This window comes from Leucoraja erinacea, chromosome 27, assembly GCF_028641065.1.
Source record: "Leucoraja erinacea ecotype New England chromosome 27, Leri_hhj_1, whole genome shotgun sequence".
NCBI lineage: Eukaryota > Metazoa > Chordata > Chondrichthyes > Rajiformes > Rajidae > Leucoraja > Leucoraja erinaceus.
In genome coordinates this window covers 2,071,476-2,098,975 of record NC_073403.1, presented here as the reverse complement: position 1 = coordinate 2,098,975, position 27,500 = coordinate 2,071,476, and the positions used below count along the sequence as shown (strand labels likewise).

Here is a 27,500-nt window from a genome sequence, read left to right as displayed (position 1 = left end):
AGCTTAACATCTGTGGTCGGAATGTCCGTACAGAGTTTGTACGTTCTCCCCGTGACCTGCGTGGGTTTTCTCCTGGTGTTCCGGTTTCCCCCCACCCTCCAAAGACATACAGGTTTCTAGGTGAACTGGCTTTGGTGAAATTGTAAAATGTCCCCGGTGTGTGTAGGATAGTGTTAGCGTGCGGGGTATCAGACTCGGCAGGCCGAAGGGCCTGTTTGTCTAAACTCTGAAGGACATTTTTACAAATAAAATTGATAGGAGGCAGGGAGGCTTCAAGAATTACTCGTGCTGGGACTGGAAGTGATGGTTTCACACAGATGTTTTCGCTTTATTTCAGAGTTCTTCGTAACATGATCTGTCCAGAACCCCATAAAGTATCAGCCTGAAGATCTATGCCCGGAGCGTGCCCTGTGCTGTAGGAATAGTTTGGATGTTGGACGCTTTGGTTGAAAGTTTGAACGACTTTAATGATCACACGCCAGGGAGGAGGGAGGTTTATACATTTCCAAACCGAAGATCTTCTCATTCCCACCACACTGATTCTCCACTGTGCTGCCTTAAGTTAATTAGTTTTTAATAACTCCACCTGTTACCCGTCTCTGCATTATGTTCTCTCTCAGCGGGGCTTTAACTGCGATCATTAACCAACTAAAATCCTGTCCTCTGTCTTACAAGCAACTGGTGAATTGAATTGCAGTAAGGTACAGACTCTTAGGCACAGACTCTTGCATCTCTTAAGTGCCGTCGACAAGTTTGAGGGTGTTTCAAAGCGTTGGCAAACTGTTGAAGTACGAAGGGTGTTTAGACGTTGGAGAGACCGCATTTAGAATATTGTGTTCAGTTCTGGGCACCGTGTTATAGGAAAGATAGTGTCAAGCTTGAAAGGGTTCAGAGAAGATTTACGAGGATGTTGCTTGGACTAGAGGGTGTGAGCTACAGGGAGAGGTTGCGTCGGTTGGGTCTCCATTCCTTGGAGCGCAGGAGGATGAGGGGTGGATCTTATAGAGGGTACAAAATCACGAAGGGAATAGATTGGGTAGATGCATCTCATCCGGGAACATTACCATCTGGTTTGGGAATTGCTCTGCCAAGGACAAGAAGGCTCTGCAGAGAGTAGTGCGTTCGGCCGAACAAACGCACTATGGGAACTTCACTCGCCCCCCTGCAGGAACTATACAACAGGAGGTGCAACTCCAGAGAAAATAAAATCATGGGGGACCCCTTCCACCCCTGCAACGGACTGTTCCAGCTGCTATGGTCAGGCAAACGCCTCCGTTGCCATGCTGTGAGAACGGAGAGGTTGAGAAGGAGTTTCTTCCCAGAGGCAATTCGGACTGTAAACGCCTATCTCACCAGGGACTAACTCTACTGAACGTTTTTCCTTTCATTATTTATTATGTAAAAGAATATGTGTGTTATGATTGTGTTTATAATTTGTTTGGTTGTTTTGTTGTTTGTCTTTCGCACAAAAGTCCACGAGCATTGCCACTTTCATTTCACTGCACATCTCGTATGTGTATGTGACAAATAAACTTGACTTGACTTGACTTGACTTGCACAGAGTATCTTGCCGAGAGTAGGGGAATCGAGGACCTGAGGACATATGTTTAAGGTGAAGGGGAAAAGATTTAATAGCAATCTGAGGGGTAACTTTTTCATGCAAAGGGTGGTGGGTATATGGAACAAGCTGCCAAAAGAGGTAGTTGAGGCTGGGAAGGGCTTATTTCCACATTGTATCACTCTATAACTATCAGACTCCAACTCACTGGGACAGTGTCAGCAAAATCGTGCCGGTCAACTCCTGTGGGATAGCGGGGAAAACCCACGCGGTCACAGGGAGAACGTGCAAACTCCGTACAGACAGCACCCGCAGTCAAGATCGAACCCGGGTCTCTGGCGGTGTAAGCGCTGTAAGGGCACCGTGCCTCCCCTTGTGTGAAAAGGAACTGCCGATGCTGGTTTGGACCAAAGGGTCGGGACCCTTCGTCAGACCACTACCTGCTATCCCCATCTTCTCATGAACGGTACCTTCTGCTCTCGGCCCAGAGGACAGACAGCTCCTCTGACAATGCAGCTCTCCCTCAGCTTCAGCCAAGCTAGGAATCTGAGGAAGATCCCCCCCCTGACCCAAGAACGTCCCTGCCCATTCCCTCGACAGATGCTGCCATTATTCAAAGTCCGGTACCAGGAACTCGCCCAAAGGCTCAACATCAGCCGGCAGGACTGGGAACCACCAAGCTTTCATCCATATTCCTGGTCCCACAGAACGATGGGCCTTAGAAGGGGTCCCATCGAGCTAGAGTCTTTACGGTCCCAGGTCGGGAGCAAAGATGGCAGAGAGGAGAGGAGGGGGGTGCGTCCACGGGAACTGCTCCATAGAGGCGCTTTGAATAATGCCGCCAAAGGCGGTAGCCAGAGTTGATGTGCACAAATAATCTTTGTCCACTATGAACCCCCTCAGGGGATTTCAAACTGCAAGAGGAAATGACACTTCACCTCCCCCCCTCGATTCCATTCAAGGGACCCAGCAGTCGTTCCAGGTGCGACAGAGGGGCACCTCTTTACGCCTCAGATTGCAGCCGCTGCTCTAGATGAGCTGATCTACAAGTGGTGGAGGCAGGTAGGCTTGGCGATATTTTTAACAATAAATCGGTGCAATAACCATCCTGATCTCCCGAGGCTCAGCAATTCAACTCCCCCTCCCATTCCGAATCTGACCTCTCTGTCCTGGGCCTCCTCCATGGCCAGAGTGAGCACAACCGGAAATTGGAGGAGCAGCACCTCATATTCCGCTTGGGCAGTCTGCACCCTAGCGGCATGAACATTGACTGCTCCAATTTCAGGTAGTCCCTACTGTCTCTTCCTCAGTGCTGTCCCTCCCTTTCTTTTATATGGTTATAGGTGGGCCGAAGGGCCTGAGCCCCACTAAACTAAACTAAATCTGAAGGAAATGTGAGCTGCAATTGCAACAAGAGGTATAACCTGTTCAAGAAGGAACTGCAGATGCTGGAAAATCGAAGGTACACATAAAAGCTGGAGAAACTCAGCGGGTGCAGCAGCATCTATGGAGCGAATGAAATAGGCAACGTTTCGGGCCGAAACCCAGAAGGGTTTCGTCCCGAAACGTTGCCTATTTCCTTCAGGGTTTCGGCTTGAAACGTTGCATATTTCCTCCGCGTAGATTAGCGTGCACAGCCTAAAGTTGAAGGACAACTTGTTCTATTTGGTCTTATTTGATTGTGCACGCCAGGTTGATTGCATTCGTCGATACCGGGCGGGCCCACGTGAAGGTTGCAATCTCCCACCCCGTCGTCGGATGTGGGGCTACCACTTTAGGGCCTTAGTTACACACCGTGCAATGAGATGGATTGCTCTGTAGGTCACAACAGTCTAGTCTGGAGAGACCCATGCACTAAGCAGCCACATTACTGCTGGAATCCCAGCCTTCCTCGCACAAGAAGACTTCGGAACAGTCGAAAGGACAACCCAAGGTCCACAGTGCAAGGTCCACTCAAAATTAAAGATGTCCAAACAAGATCAGCAGAGGACTTAGTTAAACAGGGCTTTGTGGAGATCAGCGATAGGTTTATAATTCAGCCCAACTCATCCCAAACACCATCATGTGTACAAAAGAACTGCAGGTGCTGGCTTAAATCGAAGGTAGACACAAAATGCTGGAGTAACTCAAGCAGGTGAGGCAGGGTCTCGGGAGGGAAGGAATGGGCGATGTTTCGGGTCGAGACCCTTCTTCAGACTGAAGAAGGGTCTCGATCCGAAACGTCGCCCAATCCTTCCCTCCAGAGATGTTGCCTCGCCTGCTGAGTTATTCCAAGCACAATCATGTTTTCCACGGACTTGGTGAAACATAACAGACACAAGGAGGAACCACCGTTGTATAAGGTATTGGCAAGTGTTGAGACGCTGGAAGTGATTTAGTTAAAGAGAAATTCAACTCTGTTAAAGTTCGACACAAAATGCTGGTGTAACTTGGTGGGTCAGGCAGCATCTCTGGAGAAAATTGATGGATGACGTTTCGGGTCAGGGACCCTTCTTAGAATAGAATAGAATAGAATAGAATAGAATGCCTTTTATTGTAATTCAAACAACTTGGTTTGAACGAAATTGCATTTTCTGCAGTTTTACACTACGAAAAAAAAAAAACCAAGACACACACTTAACACAGTTAACATCAACATCTCCTCACTGTGATGGAAGGCAAAGTCTTATCTCTTCCCTTGTTCAGTCTGAAGAAGGGTTTTGACCCAAAATGTCACCCATCCACGGTACTCTAGAGATGCTGCTTGACCCACATTTTGAGTCGATCTTTGGTTTAAACCCCCAAGTTCCTTGCAGTTACTTTTTTATTACGTTTTTTATACGTATGTATATAGCGCCGCAGAATTGTGCACCTATCCCCCCCCTCTCCCTTTTGTTTATGTTTTCTGTTTCTTGTTTTTTGTACTAAATTATATGTATGCACTGAGTACGAGCTGCTTTTAATTTCATTGTACATGTATAGTGACAATAAATGGCATATCTATCTATCTATCTATCTATCTATCTATCTATCTATCTATCTAATTTCCGTTAATGAAGCATGGTTTACGATACAGACACAAACAGCTGTGGTAACCCAGCAGGACAGGCAGCATCTCTGGAGAGAAAGATTGGGTGGCGTTTCGGGTCGAGGCCCTTCTTCAGACCCAAAACGTCACCCATTCCTTCTCTCCGGAGATGCTGCCTGTCCCGCTGAGTTACTCCAGCTTTTTGTGCCTATTGGCATCCGGAGTTCCATCTTACACGTGGTTTACAACATGTGGTCTGTGGAAGAACAAAACTGATGTTGGTAATACTGATTAAACAAGGCCTGGGGTCTGGCCGTTCCACTGTGTGGCTTTGGTCGTTCACTCACCTGTCTAACGAAGCTGTTGGAGGTTGTATCAGAGGACGTGCTTCCATCCGAGCGCTTGAATCTACTTTTCTTTTTGGCGTACTTTCCCTGTTGGAAGAAAGACAGAAAAATGTGCGAGTTAGGGTTTGAACGAAACTGCATTTTCTACAGTTTTACACTACAAAAAAAAAAAAACCAAGACACACACTTAACACAGTTTACATCAACATCAACAGCTAGTAAAAAATAAAAGTAAAAAGTTAAAGTATCCTTTATTGTCATTCAGCCATTTCAGTCTGAGCGAAATCATGAACCTTGCAGTCATAACATAGAATAAAATAACAAAACACACACTTAACACAATTGAACATCCACCACAGTGAGTCTACCAGACACCTCCTCACTGTGCTGGAAGACAACAGTCTTAAAGTCCTTGTCTCTTCCCTCCGTGGTCTCCCTCTGTGCTGAGGCGATCCAGGCTTCCGATGCTGTGACCCCGCCGGGTGATGGTAAGTAAATCCCGCGGCTGAATCCGTGCTCCGCGTACGGGCCCGGGGCAGTAGAAGCTGCCGCCCTCCAGTCCAGCGGGCGAAGCTGTTGTTGCGGGAGCTCCGGAGAACAGGTCACCAGGACTGGACAGCAGTTCCAACCGAGAACACCCACTAGCAAGTTAATGACTTACCTACAGCACATCTGCACCACTGCCCTCGCATTGACCCTAAGCCTAGCCCCAACACCGATTTAGTTTGGAGATACAGAGCGGAAACAGGCCCTTCGGCCCACCGAGTCCGTGTCGACCCGCGATCATCCCGTACACCAGCACTATCCCACACTCACTAGGGACAATTTATGATTTTACCAAAGCCAATTATCCTACCAACCCGCACGTCTTTGGAGTGCGGGAGGAAACCGGAGCGCCCGGAGAAAACAAACGCAGTCACGGGGGGTGGGGGGGGAGAACGTACAAACTCCGTACAGATGACACCTGTAGTCAGGATCGAACCAGGGTTTCTGGTGCTGTGAGGCAGCAACTCTACCGCTATGCCACCGTGCCGGCCTGTTCTTTACAGCTGGATCAGGAAGTGTGAGGCTGAGTCCGTGATCCCGGTCCCCGATGACCAGCCGGTTCGGATACACGGCCCAGAGGGTTTCTGAGGCAGGCAAGATGGCAAGGTCTTGCCTTGATGGCAAGGTCTGTCACAAGCTGACTGAACTGCGAAAGGTCAGCGCGCGCTGGGCGAGGGTTGTACTCTAGCCCAGCTGCAATGTTTCCAAGGGGAAAAGATTCAACTGGATGGAGTCAGTTAGGTTACTAAGTCACTCGGACAATAGATTTTGTGATGCATTTCGTTGTCTCTGTACTGTACACTGACAATGACAATTAAAATTGAATCTGAATCTGAATCTGAATCTGTGATGACATTGAATGCCGACCAATCACTGTATGTCATGTTGTTACTTGTGGGCGGAGCACCAAGGCAAATTCCTTGTATGTGAATACTTGACCAATAAACTTACTTACTTACTTACTTACTTATCTACCCGTCCGCCCATTGCATACTGAAAGTTGCACAACAGCTGCAAGACTGTGTGTCAACCCAGGAACTAGTGGGTTAACCTATGGTGAATGTTTGTCGACACTGGGCCTGGAGTTTAGAAGAATGAGGGGTGACCTCATTGAAATATACAGAATAGTGAAAGGCCTGGATCGAGGCCTATCACAGTCGCTGCCTCAAAAAGGTTGGCAGTATCATCAAAGACCCACACCATCCTGGCCACACACTCATCTCCCCGCTACCTTCAGGTAGAAGGTACAGGAGCCTGAAGACTGCAACAACCAGGTTCAGGAATAGCTACTTCCCCACAGCCATCAGGTTATTAAACTCGGCTTGGACAAAACTCTGAACATTAATAGCCCATTATCTGTTTATTTGCACTTTATCAGTTTATTTATTCACGTGTGTATATTTATATAATGGTATATGGACACACTGATCTGTTCTGTAGTCAATGCCGACTATGTTCTGTTGTGCTGAAGCAAAGCAAGAATTTCATTGTCCTATCAGGGACACATGACAATAAACTCTCTTGAATCTTGAATCTTGAGAGTGGATGTGGAGAGGATGTTTCCACTAGTGGGAGAGTCTAGGACTTAAGGTCATAGCCTCAGAATTAAAGGACGTTCTTTTTCGAAGGAGAAATTTATTTGGTCAGATGGTGGAGAATCTGTGGAATTTCTTTAGGCCAAGTCAGTGGATATTTTTAAGCAGGGATAGATAGATTTTTGATTAGTGCGGTTGTCAGGGGTTATGGGGAGAAGGCAAGAGAATGGGGTTAGGAGGGAGAGATAAATCAGCCATGATTGAATGGCGGAGTAGACTTGATGGGCCGAATGGCCTAATTCTGCTCCTATCACTTGTGACCAGTGTGGCCTTATGACCCTCCCATTGAGATAGATAGAGAATCTTGATTGGTAGGCAACATCTCCACCAGCTGAGCCTCTGTCCCCACCAGGGTCAAGACATTAGGCTGATTATCACCATCTGAAAATGGACCCCTTCAACATGACCAATAGAGGAATGAATAATAAAACAAAATAAAAGTGCAGACTAAAGCCTCTGTCCCACTTGGGAAACCTGAACGGAAACCTCTGGAGACTTTGCGCCCCAACCCAAGGTTTCCGTGCGGTTCCCGGAGGTTCTTGTCAGTCTCCCGACCTGCTTCCACTACCTGCAACCTCCGACAACCACCTGCAACCTCCGGGAACCGCACGGAAACCTTGGGTGGGGCGCAAAGTCTCCAGAGGTTGCCGTTCAGGTTTCCTAAGTGGGACAGGGGCATTATTTAGTGCACATCTTCTGTCGACCTTAATTTAGTTAAACTGACACAAATAAGGGGAAGAGGGGCACTTTAAGCCAAGGTTCGAATTTAATTTGTACACCAAAAGGCGATGTTGGCAAGGAACCAAGTTGGACTGGAGAGCCTTTTGTTAATTACAATGGCAACAACACCACATTTTGTTAAGGTTAAAAGCTGGACTATTTGATTACATGGCCACTGCTTGGCATCAGGCTCCCCAAGGGAACAATGAATCTTGGCACGGGCTGCTGCCCCATCACTATCTATACCAAGTGTCCTCAGTCACCTCAGCCCAGCACCGTAATTACATTCCGATCAAGATTGCTGGCTGGAGATTTAATCGAGGTGTACAAGTTCATGGAGGTTGGTTGGCTGGGGGGCAAATCTAGCAAAACATTCTGTGTTCAGCGTATGTCCTTGGAGCGTGTTTATTATATTCCGATCACGGTGTGGATCTGACAATCATCTTCTTAGAAGATAGTAGACACAAAAAGCTGGAGTAACCCAGCGGGACAGGCAGCATCTCTGGAGAGAAGGAACGGGTGGCGTTTCGGGTCGAAGTCTCTTGAATCTTGAGAGTGGATGTGGAGAGGATGTTTCCACTAGTGGGAGAGTCTAGGACTTAAGGCCATAGCCTCAGAATTAAAGGACGTTCTTTTTCGAAGGAGAAATTTATTTATCAGATGGTGGAGAATCTGTGGAATTTCTTTAGGCCAAGTCAGTGGATATTTTTAAGGCAGGGACAGATAGATTTTTGATTAGTGTGGTTGTCAGGGGTTATGGGGAGAAGGCAAGAGAATGGGGTTAGGAGGGAGAGATAAATCAGCCATGATTGAATGGCGGAGTAGACTTGATGGGCCGAATGGCCTAATTCTGCTCCTATCACTTGTGACCTTGTGACCCATTCCTTCTCTCCAGAGATGCTGCCTGTCCCGCTGGGTTACTCCGGCTTTTTGTGTCTATCTTCGGTTTAAACTAGCATCTGCAGTTCCTGCCTACACATCTTCTCGGGCAGTTCGCTGGGACCGAGGACATTTTGCATCCATTCTGGGCCTGCCCGGTGGCTCAGCGGTAGTCTGCTGCCTCGCAGCGTCAGAGACCCGGGTTCTTTTGCGTTCTACCCGTGACCCGTTCTATATATATTGCGTTCTACCCGTTTTCCCCAGGTGCTCTGATTTCCTGCCACATTCCAAAAAAAAAGCGCAGGTTTGTAGGCTCATTGGCTTCTGTAAATTGTCCCCAGAGCAGGAGAGAACTAGTGAACGGGAGGTCGTTGGTCAGCATGGACTCAGTGGGCCGAAGAGCACGTTTTTATGCCGTGTCTCGAAACTAAACTGAGAACATAGAACAGTACAGAGGCCAGTCAGTACAGAACAGGCCCTTAGGCCCACAATGTCCATGCCAAGCATAAAGCCAAGGCCATCTGTTGACTACCTGCACAAAATCCATATCCCTACAATCCCTGTATATGCGTTTGCCTACCCAAAAGTCTCTTGAATGCCACTAAGGACAGATGCAAACCCTTTTGGCCAGAGTGAAGGAATCAGGAAGTAGGGGACAGAGGTTTAAGGTGAGAGGGGAATGATTTAATGGGAACATGAGGGGAAGCTTTTTTAAGCCGAATCGCCCGGGGAAAACCCACGCAGGACACGGGAAGAACGTGCAAACTCCGTTCAGACAGCGTCTGTGGTCAGGATCGAACCCTTGTCTCTGGCGCTGTGAGGGAGCAACTCTGCAGCTGTGCCACCAACCGGCTTGGATTGGTTTTCTCTGCTACTCCGGAGGTTACATGGAGAGTTAGATAGAGCTCTAGGGGCAAGTGGAGTCAAGGGGTATGGGGAGAAGGCAGGCATGGGTTATTGATAGGGGACGATCAGCCATGATCACAATGAATGGCGGTGCTGGCTCGAAGGGCCGAATGGCCTCCTCCTGCACCTGTTTTCTATGTTTCTATACTATGTTTCTATGTTTCTATACTATGTAAGTATATAAAATTATGGGAGGCATCGTCTAGACAGCTGCTCCTCAACCCACGATGGGGTTACGTTCTGATAAACCCATCATAAACCGAAAATATCGTGTTGAAATATTGTAAGTCGGAGCATCGTAATGGGGGGTCGAGCACTTGTACTTGGAAAACACTGCCTGGGGTGGGGGTTTAGACAGATATGATAGTGATATTTAAGAGACTTTTATGCAGGCATATGGATTTGCAGGGAGTGGAGGGAATTGGATTACATGCAGGCAGATAGGAGTTGATCTTGGCATCGTATTCGGCAGAGACATTGTGGGCCGAAGGGCCTGGTATTGGCTGTACCGTTCTATGTTCTAAAGAATAATTAGCATTTCATATAAAGCACAATTTCTTAATATGACTTCATGGAAGCAAAGAGCAGCGTAAAGATGGCTTGGTGGAGTTGCTGCCTTACAGCACCGGAGACAGGGTTCAATCCTGACTATGGGTGCTGTCTGTACGGAGTTTTAGCTTCTTTGAGATGTTCGGTTTCCTCACACACTCCAAAGATGTACAGGTTGGTTTGTAGGTTAATTGTCTTGGTACAAGTGTAAAATTGTCCCTAGTGTGTGTGATTTGGTGTTAATGTGCGGGGATCGCTGGTCGGTGTGGACTCGGAGGGCCGAAGGGCCTGTTTCCGTGCTGTATCTCTAAACTAAACTCGGGGATATGGAGTCAGTGCAGGGAAGTGGCGCTGAGGTGCAAGATCAGCCACTGAATGAAGAAGCAACTCCTTTACCAAACCACCACTGTATGTTCTTCCATTCTGCCTCAGCAGAAACTGGTGACAAATTAACCAGATTTGACTTGTGAATTGCATCCCTCTGAGATTCTGGAGCTTTTCACCCCAAAAGCTACAAACCTACGATTTCAAACCTCACGATGACAATTATCAGAAGTTCAACCCATCTGAAGACATTCAGAGGAGAGGCCTGCATTTACCTAGCGCCTTCCACGGCCTTTACACCTAAACTAAACAGCAGCCAAACTGCACACAGCAACATGCCACAAATCTACGTGATAAATATGAGATTGCAACATCGAAACAGGAGGAGGCCATTCGGCCCTTTGAGCCAGCACCGCCATTCATTATGATCATGGCTGATCGTCCCAAATCAATAACCTGTGCCTGCCTTTTCCCCATGTCCCTTGATCATGGCCGTCCGAACGGGAGGGAGTGGGGGGGGGGGGGGGGGGGGGGGGGGGGGGGGGGGGGGGGGGGGGGGGGGGGGGGGGGGGGGGGGGGGGGGGGGGGGGGGGGGGGGGGGGGGGGGGGGGGGGGTGCACCCCACTTTTTCCAGCATAAAAACAAATCCCGAGAAAAAAAAAAAAAAATGTTAATAGTTCATTTCAAAAGACACCAATGAAAGAATACTTACTCCGGCAGGACAGGGTCACTTTAAGAACCAATGCCAAATCATTACACTGTGTTCCAGCATAGTTTTAATTTACGACATACATCGACTCTATTGTTTTACTAAACACTCAATCACATTAACCGCTTCTCACTGAACTTGGGTTCTCTCCACTATTTAACTTATATGGGCATGAGGCATGGAACCAAAGGTTTATAGGTGAAACAACATTTATGTCTCAATGATGATAGTCCCAGATACCACGGGAATACAATCTGTCTCATTTAAAATTGTAAATTAGTGGCTCTCAATATTGTGCCCTTTTTTAAATATATATATATATATATTGTTCTGTTTGGTGTCACTAGAATGGAGGAGAAGATCCAGACACGATTCCTTGCCAATTGAAGATGGATTTGATGGATTGGGATCGTGTTGCCGTGACCCATCCCTAGTCTGCTCTCATGTGAAACAGAAACACTCTGAAGGGGGGCGTCCCGACCCACAACGTCACCCATGCATGTTCTGCAGGGATGCTGCCTGACCCGCTGAGTTACTCCAGCACTTTGTGTCGTTGTTGAACATTATCGGATAGTGAAAGGCCTGGTTAGAGTGAATATGGAGACGTTTTCCACTAGTGGGAGAGCCCAGGATCAGAGGCCGTAGCCTCAGAAGAAAAGGACGTACCTTTAGAAAGGAGACGAGGAGGAATTTCTTTAGTCAGTGGATGGTGAATCTATGGAATTCATTGCCACAGACGGCTGTGGAGGCCAAGTCAGTGGATATGTTTAAGACAGCAATTGACAAATTCTTGATTGGTGCGGTTGTCAGATGTTATGGGGAGAAGGCAGGAGAATGGGGTAGAGGGTGAAAGATAGATCAGCCATGATTGAATGGCGGAGTAGACTTGATGGGCCGAATGGTCTAATTCTGCTGCTAGAACTCATGAACGTATGATACCAGTGCTGCTGCTGCGAGCAAGACTGTCACTGTACCTCACCGCGCCCACGTACTTGACAATAAACACGTCTCACCTCGACACTGGCAATGGAAAGTCTCCAGACTTCTTTGCAATAATATTTGGACAGACTGGCATCTCGGGAAGTGCATCGCAATTTTCAAACAAGAAAATATTCGCTTTAGCGCCGAGCTCCCGTCATCCGTGGAATGCAACTCGGAACGAGAGGAAGTTTTGAGTCTATCCTCTGGCCAAATTTGGGATCGTTGCCACAGCGCTGATAAATGAAGTGTCAACAGTAAAATAAAGTGCAGAGGCACGGCTCACCTCCTGTGCTGCAGCTTTTGGATTAACATGGGCACTAAATATTTACATTTTTTGTTCTAGTTTCACAATGAATCCATAATCCGTGACCCTCGGTCTCTCCTTGGCTGGCTTTACCTTGCACTAAACATTATTCCCTTATCATGCCATAAGGGATCGGATTAGAATTAGGCCATTCAGCCCATAGAAAAACATAGAAACATAGAAATTAGGTGCAGGAGTAGGCCATTCGGCCCTTCGAGCCTGCACCGCCATTCAATATGATCATGGCTGATCATCCAACTCAGTATCCCGTACCTGCCTTCTCTCCATACCCCCTGATCCCCTTAGCCACAAGGGCCACATCTAACTCCCTCTTAAATATAGCCAATGAACTGGCCTCAACTTGCTTTAAATAGGGCCGAAACATAAAAGGAAATAGACAACGTTTCGGGTCGAAACCCGAAGGGTTTCGGGACGAAACGTTACCTATTTCCTTAGCTCCATAGATGCTGCTGCACCCGCTGAGTTTTTGGCTGATCATCCAACTCAGTATCCCGTACCTGCCTTCTCTCCATACCCTCTGATCCCCATAGCCACAAGGGCCACATCCAATTCCCTCTTAAATATAGCCAATGAACTGTGGCCTCGACTACCCTCTGTGGCAAAGAGTTCCAGAGATTCACCACTCTCTGTGTGAAAAAAGTTCTTCTCATCTCGGTTTTTAAAGGATTTCCCCCTTATCCTTAAGCTGTGACCCCTTGTCCTGGACTTCCCCAACATCGGGAGCAATCTTCCTGCATCTAGCCTGTCCAACCCCTTAAGAATTTTGTAAGTTTCTATAAGATCCCCTCTCAATCTCCTAAATTCTAGAGAGTATAAACCGAGTCTATCCAGTCTTTCTTCATAAGACAGTCCTGACATCCCAGGAATCAGTCTGGTGAACCTTCTCTGCACTCCCTCTATGGCAATAATGTCCTTCCTCAGATTTGGAGACCAAAACTGTACGCAATACTCCAGGTGTGGTCTCACCAAGACCCTGTACAACTGCAGTAGAACCTCCCTGCTCCTATACTCAAATCCTTTTGCTATGAAGTCTACTCTACTCAAGTCTACTCCATCATTCAACAACCATTCTCCTGCCTCTCCCCATAACATCTGACACCTGTACTATTCAAGAATATATCTATCTATCTCTGCCTTAAAATATCCACTGACTTGGCCTCCACACCCTTCTGTATCAAAGAATTCCACAGATTCACCACCCTCTGACTAAAGAAATTTCTCCTGATCCGTTTCCTAAAAGAACGTCCTTTAATTCTGAGGCTGTGACCTCCAGTCCTAGACTCTCCCACTAGTGGAAACATCCTCTCCACATCCACTCTATCCAGGCCTTTCACTACTCGGTAAGTTTCAATGAGGTTGAATAAGTTAGGTCTTTATTCTCTGGAGCGCAGAAGGTTAAGGGGGGACTTGATAGAGGTCTTTAAAATGATGAGAGGGATAGACATAGTTGATGTGGACAAGCTTTTCCCTTTGAGAATAGGGAAGATTCAAACAAGAGGACATGACTTCAGAATTAAGGGACAGAAGTTTAGGGGTAATATGAGGGGGAACTTCTTAACTCAGAGAGTGGTAGCGGTGTGGAATGAGCTTCCAGTGAAAGTGGTGGAGGCAGGTTCATTGGTATCATTTAAAAATAAATTGGATAGGCATATGGATGAGAAGGGAATGGAGGGTTATGGTATGAGTGCAGGCAGGTGGGACTAAGGGGAAACAAAGTTGTTCGGCACGGACTTGTAGGGCCGAGATGGCCTGTTTCCGTGCTGTAATTGTTATATGGTTATATGGTTATATGAGGTCCCCCCTTATCCTTCTAAACACCAGCGAGTACAGGCCCGGTGCCGACAAACGCTCATCATGTATCCATGCACTGTAAACGCCTCAATTGTAATCATGTATAGTCTTTCTGCTGACTGGATAGCATGCTACAAAAGCTTTTCACTGTACCTCGGTACACATGACAATGAACTGAACTGAACTGAACAAAATAGTCAAGAGTGCTTAATTGCCATATGTACTGACAACGGAACAATGAAATTCTTAGACACAAAACGCAGGAGTAACTCAGCGGGTCAGGCAGCATCTCTGGAGAGAAGGAATGGTCGACGTTTCGGGTCGAGACCCTTCTTCAGTAATTCGTACTTGCAGCAGCGCAATGGGCCAGTACATACAATATCTTACAGATAATAGATAATAAATATAGATTCAATAAATGAACAACCACGAGTGCAAAACAAACCCCAAAGTCCTTTGTGCAACCAAAAACAGCCCACAGTACCCATTTATTACGGGTGTCAGAGGTAGGTCACTGACCCGCTGAATTACTCCAGCAATTTGTGTCTATCCACAGAAATTCATAGTTGGAATTCTTGACCCTGGTGGTCATGGTTTTCAGAGGTCGACAACTTCTTCCCGATGGTTGGATGGAAATAAAGCTGCAGGTTGGAGTGGGTCTTTGAAGATGTTAGCTGTCCCTTTGAGGAATATGTGTGTTATGATTGTGTTTATAGTTTGTTTGGTTGTTTGGTTGTTTGTCTTTTTGCACAAAAGTCCGCGAGCATTGCCACTTTCATTTCACTGCACATCTCGTATGTGTATGTGACAAATAAACTTGACTTGACTTGACTTGAGGTAGTACCTCTTGATGGTGGGGTGGTCAATACCTGTGATTTAGACTTTAGAGAATCAGAAACAGGCCCTTCGGCCCACCGATTCTATGCCAACCAGCGATCCCAGTACATTAGCACCATCCTACACACTAGGGACAATTTATAATTTTACCAATGCCAATTTACCTACAAACATCCACATCATTGGAGTGTGGGAGGAAGCCAGAGCACCCAGAGAAAACCCACGCAGTCACAGGGAGAACGTACAAACTCCGTACAGACAGCACCCGTAGTCAGGATCGAACCCGGGTCCCCGACGCTGTAAGGCAGCAACTCTACCGCTGCTCCACTGTGCCGTCCCGAGCTGACGGACCGGGAATTGTTAGAACCAATGCTTCTAAACTCCAAAAGGTATGGATAGAATAGCTTTAGCCACCCAGAGACTAAGGTGGCCGACCTAATGGCATTGATCATTAAGCATTTAGTTGTTTTTTTTGTGTTGCTTAACTCTTCCTGTAATGGATCTTGAGGTTTTTGTTGCGTTGAGGTTTGCGATATAAATGTGGGCCGGTGTGGAACCTCATCGCTAATCGAACACAGCAGGTGCAGAGCGAACAGCAGCCACAGAGCTAGGATGCGTGGAGACATATTGCTCAAAGTCAAAGGAGAGAGCAGATACATAATTGTTTCCTTCTCCTGTTAAGTGAGAATCCATCCCGCACCGGCTGAATCCAGTCTCCTGTGTGTGTGTGTGTGTGTGTGTGTTTTATTTTCTCATCGTCTAAGTGACTGCAATCTTTTTTACTGCGGCCGTGTATTGAATTAAAAGCAAACAGTCAGCGGTTGTCATGGTGTTATGTTACAACGCGGTTGGGTTCCAGCGAGGGCCTCGCTTTGCTCAGCACCAGATGAATAAAGGCAGGAATAGGCAGGAGCCTGCGTTGCCGTGATGAAGTCCACCAAATTCTCAAAATCCTCGCTTGCTCAGACCAGTGTCGCCAGTCCTTCAACAAGGTTCAGAGAGAGGAAGCACAGAGCATTTAACTCAGGAGGCTGCCACAGCTGCCAGGCATATTAAAAACCAGCCAATGCTTTGTTTCAGAAAGTCATTTTTCTCCATTGTATTGCCGCCTTTGTAAAAGGAGTAGGAAGGTCGAGACCCTTCATCGGCCAGAAACGTCACCATCTGAAGGTCTCGACCCAGTCCTTCTATCCAGAGATGCTGCCTGTCCCGCTGAGTTACTCCAGCATTCTGCGTCTGTCTTCTTTTCAAAATGTGTATTTTGTCCTTTGGTGTTAGAATCGTTACAGCATTGGAGGCCCCTCAGCCCTTCAAGTCTATCCTGTCCCTTAGTGAAGCTCAGTCCCAATAGCTCCCTACGCCTGTAGACCGGCAATTGCTCTTCCACTTCAGTATTTGTCCAGATACTTCCAGAGGCCCAACACCTAGATACCTCCAGAGCTTCCAACACTCAGATACTTCCAGTGGCCCAACACCTAGATACCTCCAGAGCTTCCAACACTCAGATACTTCCAGAGGTTCCAACTCATAGATACTTCCACAACCCACAACCACAAGTGCCATATTTTGGTGCCGGGTCATGTCCGGTATGGATTTATTGGAAATTATGCAAACAAGCATGCAACCTTGCAATGTTGAATCTGTGGAATTCATTGCCACAGAAGGCTGTGGAGGCCAAGTCAGTGGATATTTCTAAAGCAGAGATAGATAGATTCTTTGAAGGTACATGTGTCAGAGGTTATGGGGAGAAGGCAGGAGAATGGGGTTAGGAGGGAGAGATAGATCAGCCATGGTTGAATGTCGGAGTAGATGGGCCGAATGGCCTAATTCTACTCCGATCACTACAGCATTGGAGGCCCCTCAGCCCTTCAAGTCTATCCTGTCCCTTAGTGAAGCCCAGTCCCAATAGCTCCCTTCACCTGTAGACCGGCAATTGCTCTTCCACTTCAGTATTTGTCCAGATACTTCCAGAGGCCCAACACCTAGATACCTCCAGAGCTTCCAACACTCAGATACTTCCAGTGGCCCAACACCTAGATAGCTCCGGGGTCAAGGAAAGAGCATTCACGTTGATCGCGGCCCTGTTTCCACCACCACCACGCACCAGAAGCACAAGAAGCAACAAGACAGACACCATTGTATGCAGATGCCGAGAAGTGTGTGTTCATCTCCTGCTGAACAACTTCTAATCTTGTGTGTGGACTAGAGAAGAAGGCTTATGCCCTTATGATGATGCGGTGTAGATGGAGTCAATGGTGGAGAGGTTGGTTTGCGTGATGGTCTGGGCTGTTTCCACGACTCTGCAACTGTATGTGATCTTGGCTGACCGGAGTAACCCCACTCTCCTTGTGCGCTGAATACTCATTAGAGCGGAGCGACAGGGCAAATTAAAGACCTTTGCGAGGTGGCTTTGATCCAGCGTGGTGGAGCCACAGGTGTCCGTGCCAGTCGGAGGTGGGAGGTGGGACCACCGCCCCATCTGCAGCTCGCTGCGTCAGCCACCTGTTGCCGTACTCTGGCCCCGCACCACTGTGAGATGGACAATGGAAGTGCAGCCCCCCCCAGTGTAGGACCATCAACCTGCTTCTGAAACGGCAAAGCTGACAGGGAACAAACAGGCTGCCAATTCAGGTCACTTGCCGTAAGTAAGTCACTGAAACCAGGGTGGTTTGTGCACGGAATAAAGAGCGGGCGGAGGCAGCGCGAAAGGAAAAAAGCCGACTGCGTAGTTCGGGAAACCGTGTATATGGTCCATGAGAAGATAGAATGCTGCAAGATGTCGCCCAAACCCAGGACATTATTTCCCACAGAAGCAGATCTAATCTTCTTCTTCTACTTGAGTGTGATGTGCACAGCCTAAAGTTGCAGGACAGCGTGTTCTATTTGATCTTATTTGATTGTGCGCGCCGGGTTGATTGCATTCGTCGAAACAGGGCGGACCAGGTGAAGGTTGCAATCCACCCCCCCCCACCCCCCCCCCAGCAGATCCGCTAACTCACACATTGACATTACAATCACTCCACACTCTTAAACCTGTGTCTACACGCTGGGAACGGATCGATTGTAACCATGTATTGTCTTTCTGCCGATAGACACAAACTGCTGGAGTAACCCTGGCAGCATCTCTGGAGAGAAGGGAATGGGTGACGTTTCAGCTGGAGACCCTTCTTCAGACTGCTTTGTCTTTGTCTTTCTGCTGACTGGTTAGCACGCAACAAAAAGCTTTTCACTGTACCTCGGTACGCGTGACCATAAGCGATACTAAACTAAACCAAACTACAGCACAGAAACAGGCCCTTCGGCCCACAATGTCTGTGCAAACTACGATGCCTAGACCATCTCTTGCCTGCAGGAAGATTGTTCCCGATGTTGGGGAAGTCCAGGACAAGGGGTCACAGCTTATGGATAAGGGGGAAATCCTTTAAAACCGAGATGAGAAGAACTTTTTTCACACAGAGAGTGGTGAATCTCTGGAACTCTCTGCCGTAGAGGGTAGTCAAGGCCAGTTCATTGGCTATATTTAAGAGGGAGTTAGATGTGGCCCTTGTGGCTAAGGGGATCAGAGGGTATGGAGAGAAGGCAGGTACAGGATACTGAGTTCAGCCATGATCATATTGAATGGCGGTGCAGGCTCGAAGGGCCGAATGGCCTACTCCTGCACCTAATTTCTATGTTTCTATGTTTCTGCGCATAATTGATATCCTTCCACCCTACATATATGTCCATCTATGAAAAAGTGTTTTAAATGCCACTATCGTATCTGCCTCAACCACCGTCCCCAGCAACACGTTACATATGTGAGGGTGCACTGCGGTGGATTGTCACCTTGTCATGGTGGAGAAGCTTGTGTGGTCCTGAGATCCTGAGAGCGATGCCATCTGGAGCTATCTACGCTCCTGGTAGGGCCACCCATGGCGGTGAGGTCGAGGGGGGAGGTCTCTGACAAAGAGCCAATCCAACCAAGACCTCAACGGTGGAACAGGTGGAGGACGATGGCTGACCTTAGTGGGGGAAAAGGGTCTCCGGTCGTCTTGGACTCCATGCCACTGGATCCTGACCCAGATCTGTCAAGGACCGTGGGGTGGCTGTCTGTGCACCAGTCTCCCCACGATAAACAGTCACGCACAGGCGTCCTCCAACCCTGGAGACAACCATGGTCAGCCATGACCGAAGGGAGCCTAGGAAGAAGGACTGGGGTGGAGAGGGTGCACAGGAAAGGGTGGACGTGGTTAGGCGGGGAGGGGGGGGGGGGGGGGGTACTTAACATTAGACCATTCAAAGTTCACACCATTTGGGTTGTAAGCTCCCCAAGCAGAATACGAGGAGCTGTTCCTCCAGTTTGCATGTGACTTCACTCAGGCAACGGAGATGGACCAGGACAGAGAGGTCAGTGTGGGAACGGGAAGCGGAGGTAAAGTGCGATGGCAGTCGGGAGATCACCTGGGCCAAGGTGGAAAGATTGTTGGAAAGAGTTAAAATGGATAGGAAAGGTTCCATAAAAAACTTCACAAGATCATAGAAACATAGAAAATAGGTGCAGGAGTAGGCCATTCGGCCCTTCGAGCCTGCACCGCCATTCAATATGATCATGGCTGATCATCCAACTCAGTATCCCATCCCTGCCTTCTCTCCATACCCCCTGATCCCTTTAGCCACAAGGGCCACATCTAACTCCCTCTTAAATATAGCCAATGAACTGTGGCCTCAACTACCTTCTGTGGCAGAGAATTCCACAGATTCACCACTCTCTCTGTGTGAAAAATGATTTTCTCATCTTGGTCCTAAAATACTTCCCTCTTATCCTTAAACTGTGACCCCTAGTTCTGGACTTCCCCAACATCGGGAACAACCTTCCTGCATCTAGCCTGTCCAACCCCTTAAGAATTTTGGAAGTTTCTATAAGATCCCCCCTCAATCTTCTAAATTCTAGCGAGTACAAGCCAAGTCTATCCAGTCTTTCTTCATATGAAAGTCCTGCCATCTCAGGAATCAGTCTGGTGAACCTTCTCTGTACTCCCTCTATGGCAAGAATGTCTTTCCTCAGATTAGAAGAGCAAAACTGTACGCAATACTCCAGGTGTGGTCTCACCAAGACCCTGTACAACTGCAGTAGAACCTCCCTGCTCTTATACGCAAATCCTTTTGCTATGAATGCTAACATACCATTCGCTTTCTTCCTTTCTTCACTGCCTGCTGCACCTGCATTCCTACTTTCAATGACTGGTGTACCATGACACCCAGGTCTCGTTGCATCTCCCCTTTCTACTTTCCTGTTTTCCTGTTAAACTCATACGTTCCAGAAGCAGAACTAGGCCATTCGGTCCATCGTCTTCTCTGCCACTCAAACATGGCAGATCTATCTTCCCCTTTCAACCCCATTCTCCTGCCTTCTAGAGGAGGGAAATGGCCTGGAGGTCAGTGTCAATGAACTGTGGCCTCAACTACCTTCTGTGGCAGAGAATTCCACAGATTCACCACTCTCTGTGTGAAAAGATGATTTTCTCATCTCGGTCCTAAAAGACTTCCCCCTTATCCTTAAACTGTGACCCCCTAGTTCTGGACTTCCCCAACATCGGGAATAACCTTCCTGCATCTAGCCTGTCCAACCCCTTAAGAATTTTGTAAGTTTCTATAAGATCCCCCCTCAATCTTCTAAAAGGCCTCCTCCCACCTTTAGTAATTTTAAGATCCTTGCGAAATCTTGCAACAAAGACAGCGACCGATACAGTAAATTACTTGCGGGAAAATGTAAGATTATTAGCAGCAACAGGCAACTCCTAAATTTAAGACTTTAATATAATCTGAGACACATAATAAATGTGTGTACCCTCTGAGCTCTCTGAAGTGATTTCAAAATTCACTTAATCTATCACATATATAAATACAAATCTGTCTGTTCCTTACTCCCTTCAGTTCATAAAAGGAAGCTAAAGACCACAACTTCAACGCGCTGGTTCGAAGGTTCAGCTTACTCCTGATCAGCAGCGTCAGAGGCCCCCAAAGTTCCAATAAGGTTGGAAATTACGGGTGGTGCATCTGTTAGAGCTGCTGCCTCACAGCGCCAGAGGCCTGTGGACGGTCCTGACCTTGCGCTACTGATCTGTCTGTGTGGAGTTTGCAAGTCTCTCCGGGTGCTCTGGTTTCCTGCCACATCCTAAAGTTGTGCGGGTTTTTAAGCATAATTGGCCTCAGGATGTGAGTGGTCCCTGGACTGTCAGGAGTGGATGTGTGAGGGGGGGTGGGGGGGGTGAGGGGGATAAGATGGAACATCGTCAGACCCTGGAAAATGGGAGAAAGCAGTAATGGTGCCGTTCAACATGAGCATCGACTTGGAGGCTGAGTCAATGGATATATTTAAGGCGGAGATTGACTGATTGTTGATTAGTAAGAGTGTCAGGGGTTATGGGGAGAAGGCAGCGGGATGGGGATGTGAGGTAAAGAAAGATTCAACGGCAGAGTAGACTTGATGGGCCGAATGGCCTCACTCTGCTCCTGGGACTTAGGAACAATTAGAGGAGAACCTAGGGAGATCATAGTGGGCCATATGATAGGGCAGCAAATTTGGTCCAGGGCCAAGGTAAGGGAAAGAGGTAGAAGACACATCTCACTGGGTATCCGAATCTTCATCCTGAAGAGTCCTGGCACAGAGGTGGAGTTGCTGCCTCTCAGCGCCAGAGACCCGGGTTCGATCCTGACTCCGGGTGCTGTCCATACGGAGTTTGTACCTTCTCCCCGTGACATAGAAACATAGAAATTAGGTGCAGGAGTAGGCCATTCGGCCCTTCGAGCCTGCACCGCCATTCAATATGATCGTGGCTGATCATCCAACTCAGTATCCCGTACCTGCCTTCTCTCCATACCCCCTGATCCCCTTAGCCCCAAGGGCCACATCTAACTCCCTCTTAAATATAGCCAATGAACTGTGGCCTCAACTACCCTCTGTGGCAGAGAATTCTAGAGATTCACCACTCTCTGTGTGGGTTTTCTCCGAGTGCTCTGGTCTCCTCCCACATCCCAAAGACGGGAAGGTATTGGCTTCCGGAAATTGTCCCTAGTGTGTAGGATAGAACTAGTGTGCGGGAGATCGGGGGTCGGCACTGACTTGATGGGCCGAAGGGCCTGTTTCCACACTGTGTCGCTGAACCTAACTAACTGAGAGAGATGACGAAAGGAAGAAGTGTTAAGAAAATTAGAAATAATAATAATAATTTCCTCGATTTCTTTCAGAGATTTTGATTGAATATTCTTCCCAGACACTGGATCATATGATGGATATGCAACATATGGCTATCTTGTGTCACTTACTGAAATAGATTCAGTCTCCTTCACCTTCTCCCACTCAAGATGTTTGCTTGCTATTTCTTTAGTCATGGCCCCTAAACCAAGGGGGGATGTGTAATTCACAGCACAACTCATAAAACTAATTTGATTCCCAATCTCACAGTGAGCAACAACACCCTCCATGACGCTCCGTGATTCAGTTGTTTCAGCTGAATTTAGTTGGGAGACACAGGCCCTTTGGTCCACTCAGTCCGCACCGACCAGCGATCCTGCTCTCCCACAGCCCACTGCCTCCGCCTCTCCCCCCCCCCCCCCCCCACCCCCCACATCAGTCTGAAGGAGGGTCTCGACCCGAAACGTCACCTATTCCTTCCCTCCATAGATGCTGCCTCACCCCGCTGAGTTTCTCCAGTATTTTTGTCTACCTCCCATAGACTAACACTGTCCTACAGACACAATTTTACATTTTATACCAAGCCAATTGGCTGATCATTGTTATGAGGTTTAAACTCGTAGTTTTGTAGATTTTGGGGTAAAAAGCTCTAGATCTCGGTGGGATTCAATTCACGTCAACTCTGGTTAGTTTGTCACCAGTTTCTGCTGAGGCAGAATGGAAGAACATGGATAGGTGAAGGAGTTGCTTCTTCATTCACTGGCTGATCTTGAAATCTCAGCACCACTTCCTTGCACCGGCTCCATGCAGTTGTACAGGGTCTTGGTGAGACCACACCTGCAGTATTGTGTACAGTTTTGGTCTCCTAATCTGAGGAAAGACATTCTTGCCTTAGAGGGAGTACAGAGAAGGTTCACCAGACTGATTCCTGGGATGTCAGGACTTTCATATGAAGAAAGACTGGATAGACTCGGCTTGTACTCGCTAGAATTTAGAAGATTGAGGGCGGATCTTATAGAAACTTACAAAATTCTTAAGGGGTTGGACAGGCTAGATGCAGGAAGATTGTTCCCGATGTTGTGGAAGTCCAGAACAAGGGGTCACACAGTTTAAGGATAAAGGGGAAATCCTTTAGGACCGAGATGAGAAAAACATTTTTTTTCCGTCACACAGAGAGTGGTGAATCTCTGGAATTCTCTGCCACAGAAGGTAGTTGAGGCCAGTTCATTGGCTATATTTAAGAGGGAGTTAGATGTGGCCCTTGTGGCTAAAGGGATCAGGGGGTATGGAGAGAAGGCAGGTACAGGATACTGAGTTGGATGATCAGCCATGATCATCTTGAATGGCGGTGCAGGCTCGAAGGGCTGAATGGCCTCTACTCCTGCACCCATTTTCTATGTTTCTATATCCCCGAGTTTCGTTTAGTTTAGAGATACAGCATGGAGGCTGGTCCTTCGGCCCCCCGAGTCCGCGCCGACCAGCGATCCCCGCACCACTAACACTATCCTACACACACTAGGGACAAATTTGCATGTTGGACCAAGACAACCAGCCTACAAACCTGGGAGTGTGGGAGGAAACCGAAGATCCTGGAGAAAACCCACGCGGGTCACGGGGAAAACGCACAAACTCCGTACAGACAGCGCCCGTAGTCGGGATCGAACCCGGGTCTCTCGGCGCTGTGAGGCAGCAACTCTACCGCTGCGACACTGTGCCGCTCACTGGCATAAGTCATTGCCCCAAACACAGGGGAGATGTGTAATTCACAACACAGCTCATAAAACCAACTGGATTCCCATTCTCACAGAGAATGATGACACATTCAGAGATGGTGTCCACGACACTTTGTGACTCCGTTGTATCAGCCTAACCAACGTAGAGGCAGTCAATGTCAACGCAACGAGAGCAGAAGGGAAAGCACCGTTTACAATCGGTGGAGGATCTGGGTGGGCCAAAGGGCCTGTTCCCCGCGCTGTATCTCTAAATTACAATGTTGCGGGTTCAAACCTCACCTCCCTGAAATGTAACCTCCCCCCACAATCGATAGACTGACTAAAAACAAAGAGCAAGGCCCCCTGAGACTGCGGAGGGCGGTGGGACGGGAGTTAAAGACTCTCCATCCTAACACTGATGCATTCCACACACTTACTGCCAGTTTCAGACGTTGAACACTCAAGCAATTTGTAAACTCGTCGTTACTCGGTACGTTTCATTCTGTGCCCCTCGCAGCGAGGTGCTTCCCCCCCCTCTGCCCATTCCACACCCTGGATAGGGGCGAGGAGTCTTGGTGAGGTGGAGACCCTTTACAAGATACAAGATACAAGATAAATTTAATTGTCACGTGTGCCAGATGGCACAGTGAAATGAATTCCCATACAGCCATACAATAAAAAATAAACAGGACTCAACACACTATAGAATTTAACACAAAACATCCCCACACAGCAGAACCAAAGTTTCCCACTGTGTGGGAAGGCACCAAAGTCAGTCTCTTTCCTCCACTGTTCCCCGTGGTCAGGGTCTCCCCAAGCCCTCCGTAGTTGCAGCTACGGGCGGCCCGATGTCCAGGACCGCACGCTGGGATGATACCAGTCCGACGTCGGGGCTGCGGGACGTCCTCAGCGGCGTGGACACCAGAGTCGGCCCCCTCCTAAAGTCTGCGGCTTGCAAGGTCCGTAGGCCGCACCGGGTGGAGACTGCTGCTGGAGACCGTCTACAAGGTGCCCCAGGACTCCTCGGTGTTGTTCAGCACCGCCCGCGTTGGAAGCTCTCCGCACTTTAGGGAGCAGGATTGTGTGCACCAACTCCCACCCATCACAGATAATCAAATATCCACTGACTTGGCCTCCACTGCCTTCTGTGGCAAAGGATTCCACAGATTTGCCACAGATCTGAGCAGAATCAGGCCATTCGGACCAAAAGCCCAAAGTCAGTGAAACCAAGACAATTCGTAGTTCGAAGCTTAGTTTGTTGGCATAGAGTTATAGAGTCTCACAGCGTGCCCACACAAGCCAACATGTGCCACCTTCACTAGTCCCACCTGCCTGCGTTTGGCCCATATCCATCCAAACCTGTCCAAATTGTTCAAGGTCATAAGGTTACAAGGTCATAAGGTCATAAGTGCTAGGAGTCTACTCCACCATTCAATCATGCCTGATCTATCTCTCCCTCCTAACCCCATTCTTCTGCCTTCTTCCCATAACCCCTGACGCCCGTACTAATCAAGAATCTATCAAACTCTGCTTTAAAAATATCCATTGACTTGGCCTCCACAGCCTTCTGGGGCAAGGAATTCCACAGATTCACCACCCTCTGACTAAAGACATTTCTCCTCATCTCCTTCCTAAAGGAACGCCCTTTAATCCTTAGGATGTGGCCTCTGGTCCTCGACTCTCCCACTAGTGGAAACACCCTCTCCACATCCACTCTATCCAAGCCCTTCACCTGTCCCAGGCAGAGTGGGAGAAATAACTGCCCCGGACTAAACCGTGACAGGAGGGAGGAAAGGACAAACCAAAGCACCATGACAACAATAGACAATAGGTGCAGGAGTAGGCCATTCGGCCCTTCGAGCCAGCACCGCCATTCACTGTGATCATGGCTGATCATCCCCAATCAGTACCCCGTTCCTGCCTTCTCCCCATATCCCCTGACTCCGCTATTTATAAGAGCCCTATCTAGCTCCCTCTTGAAAGCATTCAGAGAACCTGCCTCCACCGCCCTCTGAGGCAGAGAATTCCACAGACTCACAACTCTCTGTGAGAAAAAGTGTTTCCTCGTCCCCGTTCTGAATGGCTTACCCCTTATTCCTAAACTGTGTGGCCCCTGGTTCTGGACTCCCCCAACATCAGGAACATGTTTCCTGCCTCTAGCGTGTCCAAACCCCTTAACAATCTTATATGTTTCAATGAAATCCCCTCTCATCCTTCTAAACTCCAGAGTGTACAAGCCCAGCCGTTCCATTCTCTCAGCATATGACAGTCCCGCCATCCCGGGAATTAACCTTGTAAACCTACGCTGCACTCCCTCAATAGCAAGAATGTCCTTCCTCAAATTAGGGGATGAAAACTGCACACAATACTCCAGGTGTGGTCTCACTGTGGCTATGTACAACTGCAGAAGGACCTCTTTGCTCCTATATTCGATTCCTCTTGTTATCAGAGGACCGATAGTAGTTTGCAGAGATACCACAAGCCCGGTATTAATGTTCACAAATAAATGTCCCCACCCCCCAGCAAACCTGGACTGGAGATTTGATTAAACGCTCAACGCAAGGAAACCTTCCATATAAAAGACATACAGATATTGTCACAGGTATGAATTGAAAGGGCTGCCATTAGCACAATAGTCAGGGCTGTTGGACTAGCACCCAAATACCTGGGCACAGTGACTCAGAGACATGTTTAGTTTAGTTTAGAGATACTACGCAGAAACAGGCCCTTAGTCTGTGGTGACCAGTGATCCCCGCACACTAACACTACCCTACACACACCAGGGACATTCTTTTACAATTCTACCAAGCCAATTAACCTACAAACCTGTACGTCTTTGGAGTGTGGGAGGAAACCGGAGATCTTGGAGAAAACCCACGCGGTCACGGGGAGAACGTGCAAACTCCGCACGGACAGCACCCGCAGTTCGGATGAAACGCGAGTCTCGGGCGCGGTGAGGCAGCAACTCTGCTGCTTCACCACCGTGCAGTTCGAATCCCAACCAAGGCAGTGAGGGAATTTAGATTCAAGAAGTGAATCAGTCTGATGAAGGGTCTCGACCCATTCCTTCTCTCCAGAGATGCTGCCTGCTCTGCCCCGCTAAGTTACTCCAGCATTTTCTGTCCATCTTCAGTTTAAACCAGCATCTGCAGTTCCTCCCCACACAGTAAATAGATGGTATTATCCCATGGTAGATGAAAATGCTGGAGAAACTCAGCGGGTGAGGCAGCATCTATGGAGCAAAGGAATAGGCGATGTTTCGGGTCAAGACCCTTCTTCAGACTGATGTGCTTTGTCTTGTTTGGTTTTATCCCATGAAGGTTCGGCGTAGACTTGTCGCTTTACCTCCCCCCCTTGACTCCATTCAAGGACCCAAGCTGTCGTTCCAGGTGCGGCAGAGGTTCACCTGCTCCTCCTCCAACCTCATCTATTGCATCCGCTGCTCTGGATGTCCACAGATGTTTCCTGAGCCACTGAGTTACTCCAGCATTTATGTGCCTTTTATTTTTTGTAAGGCAGCATTCTTGCGTCTGCAAATAC

At 48.1% G+C, this 27,500-nt stretch overlaps 1 protein-coding gene across 1 annotated transcript in view; it reads right to left on the bottom strand.

The window, feature by feature from the left end:
- The window catches only part of cacnb1 (calcium channel, voltage-dependent, beta 1 subunit), a 166,730-nt gene that overhangs the window by 135,177 nt on the left and 4,053 nt on the right, over nucleotides 1-27,500 (bottom strand). Inside the window, exon 2 of the mRNA XM_055656800.1 lies at nucleotides 4,913-4,999. Within this exon, the coding sequence (XP_055512775.1) occupies nucleotides 4,913-4,999 (87 nt within the window). The remainder of the gene's footprint in view (nucleotides 1-4,912; nucleotides 5,000-27,500) is intronic.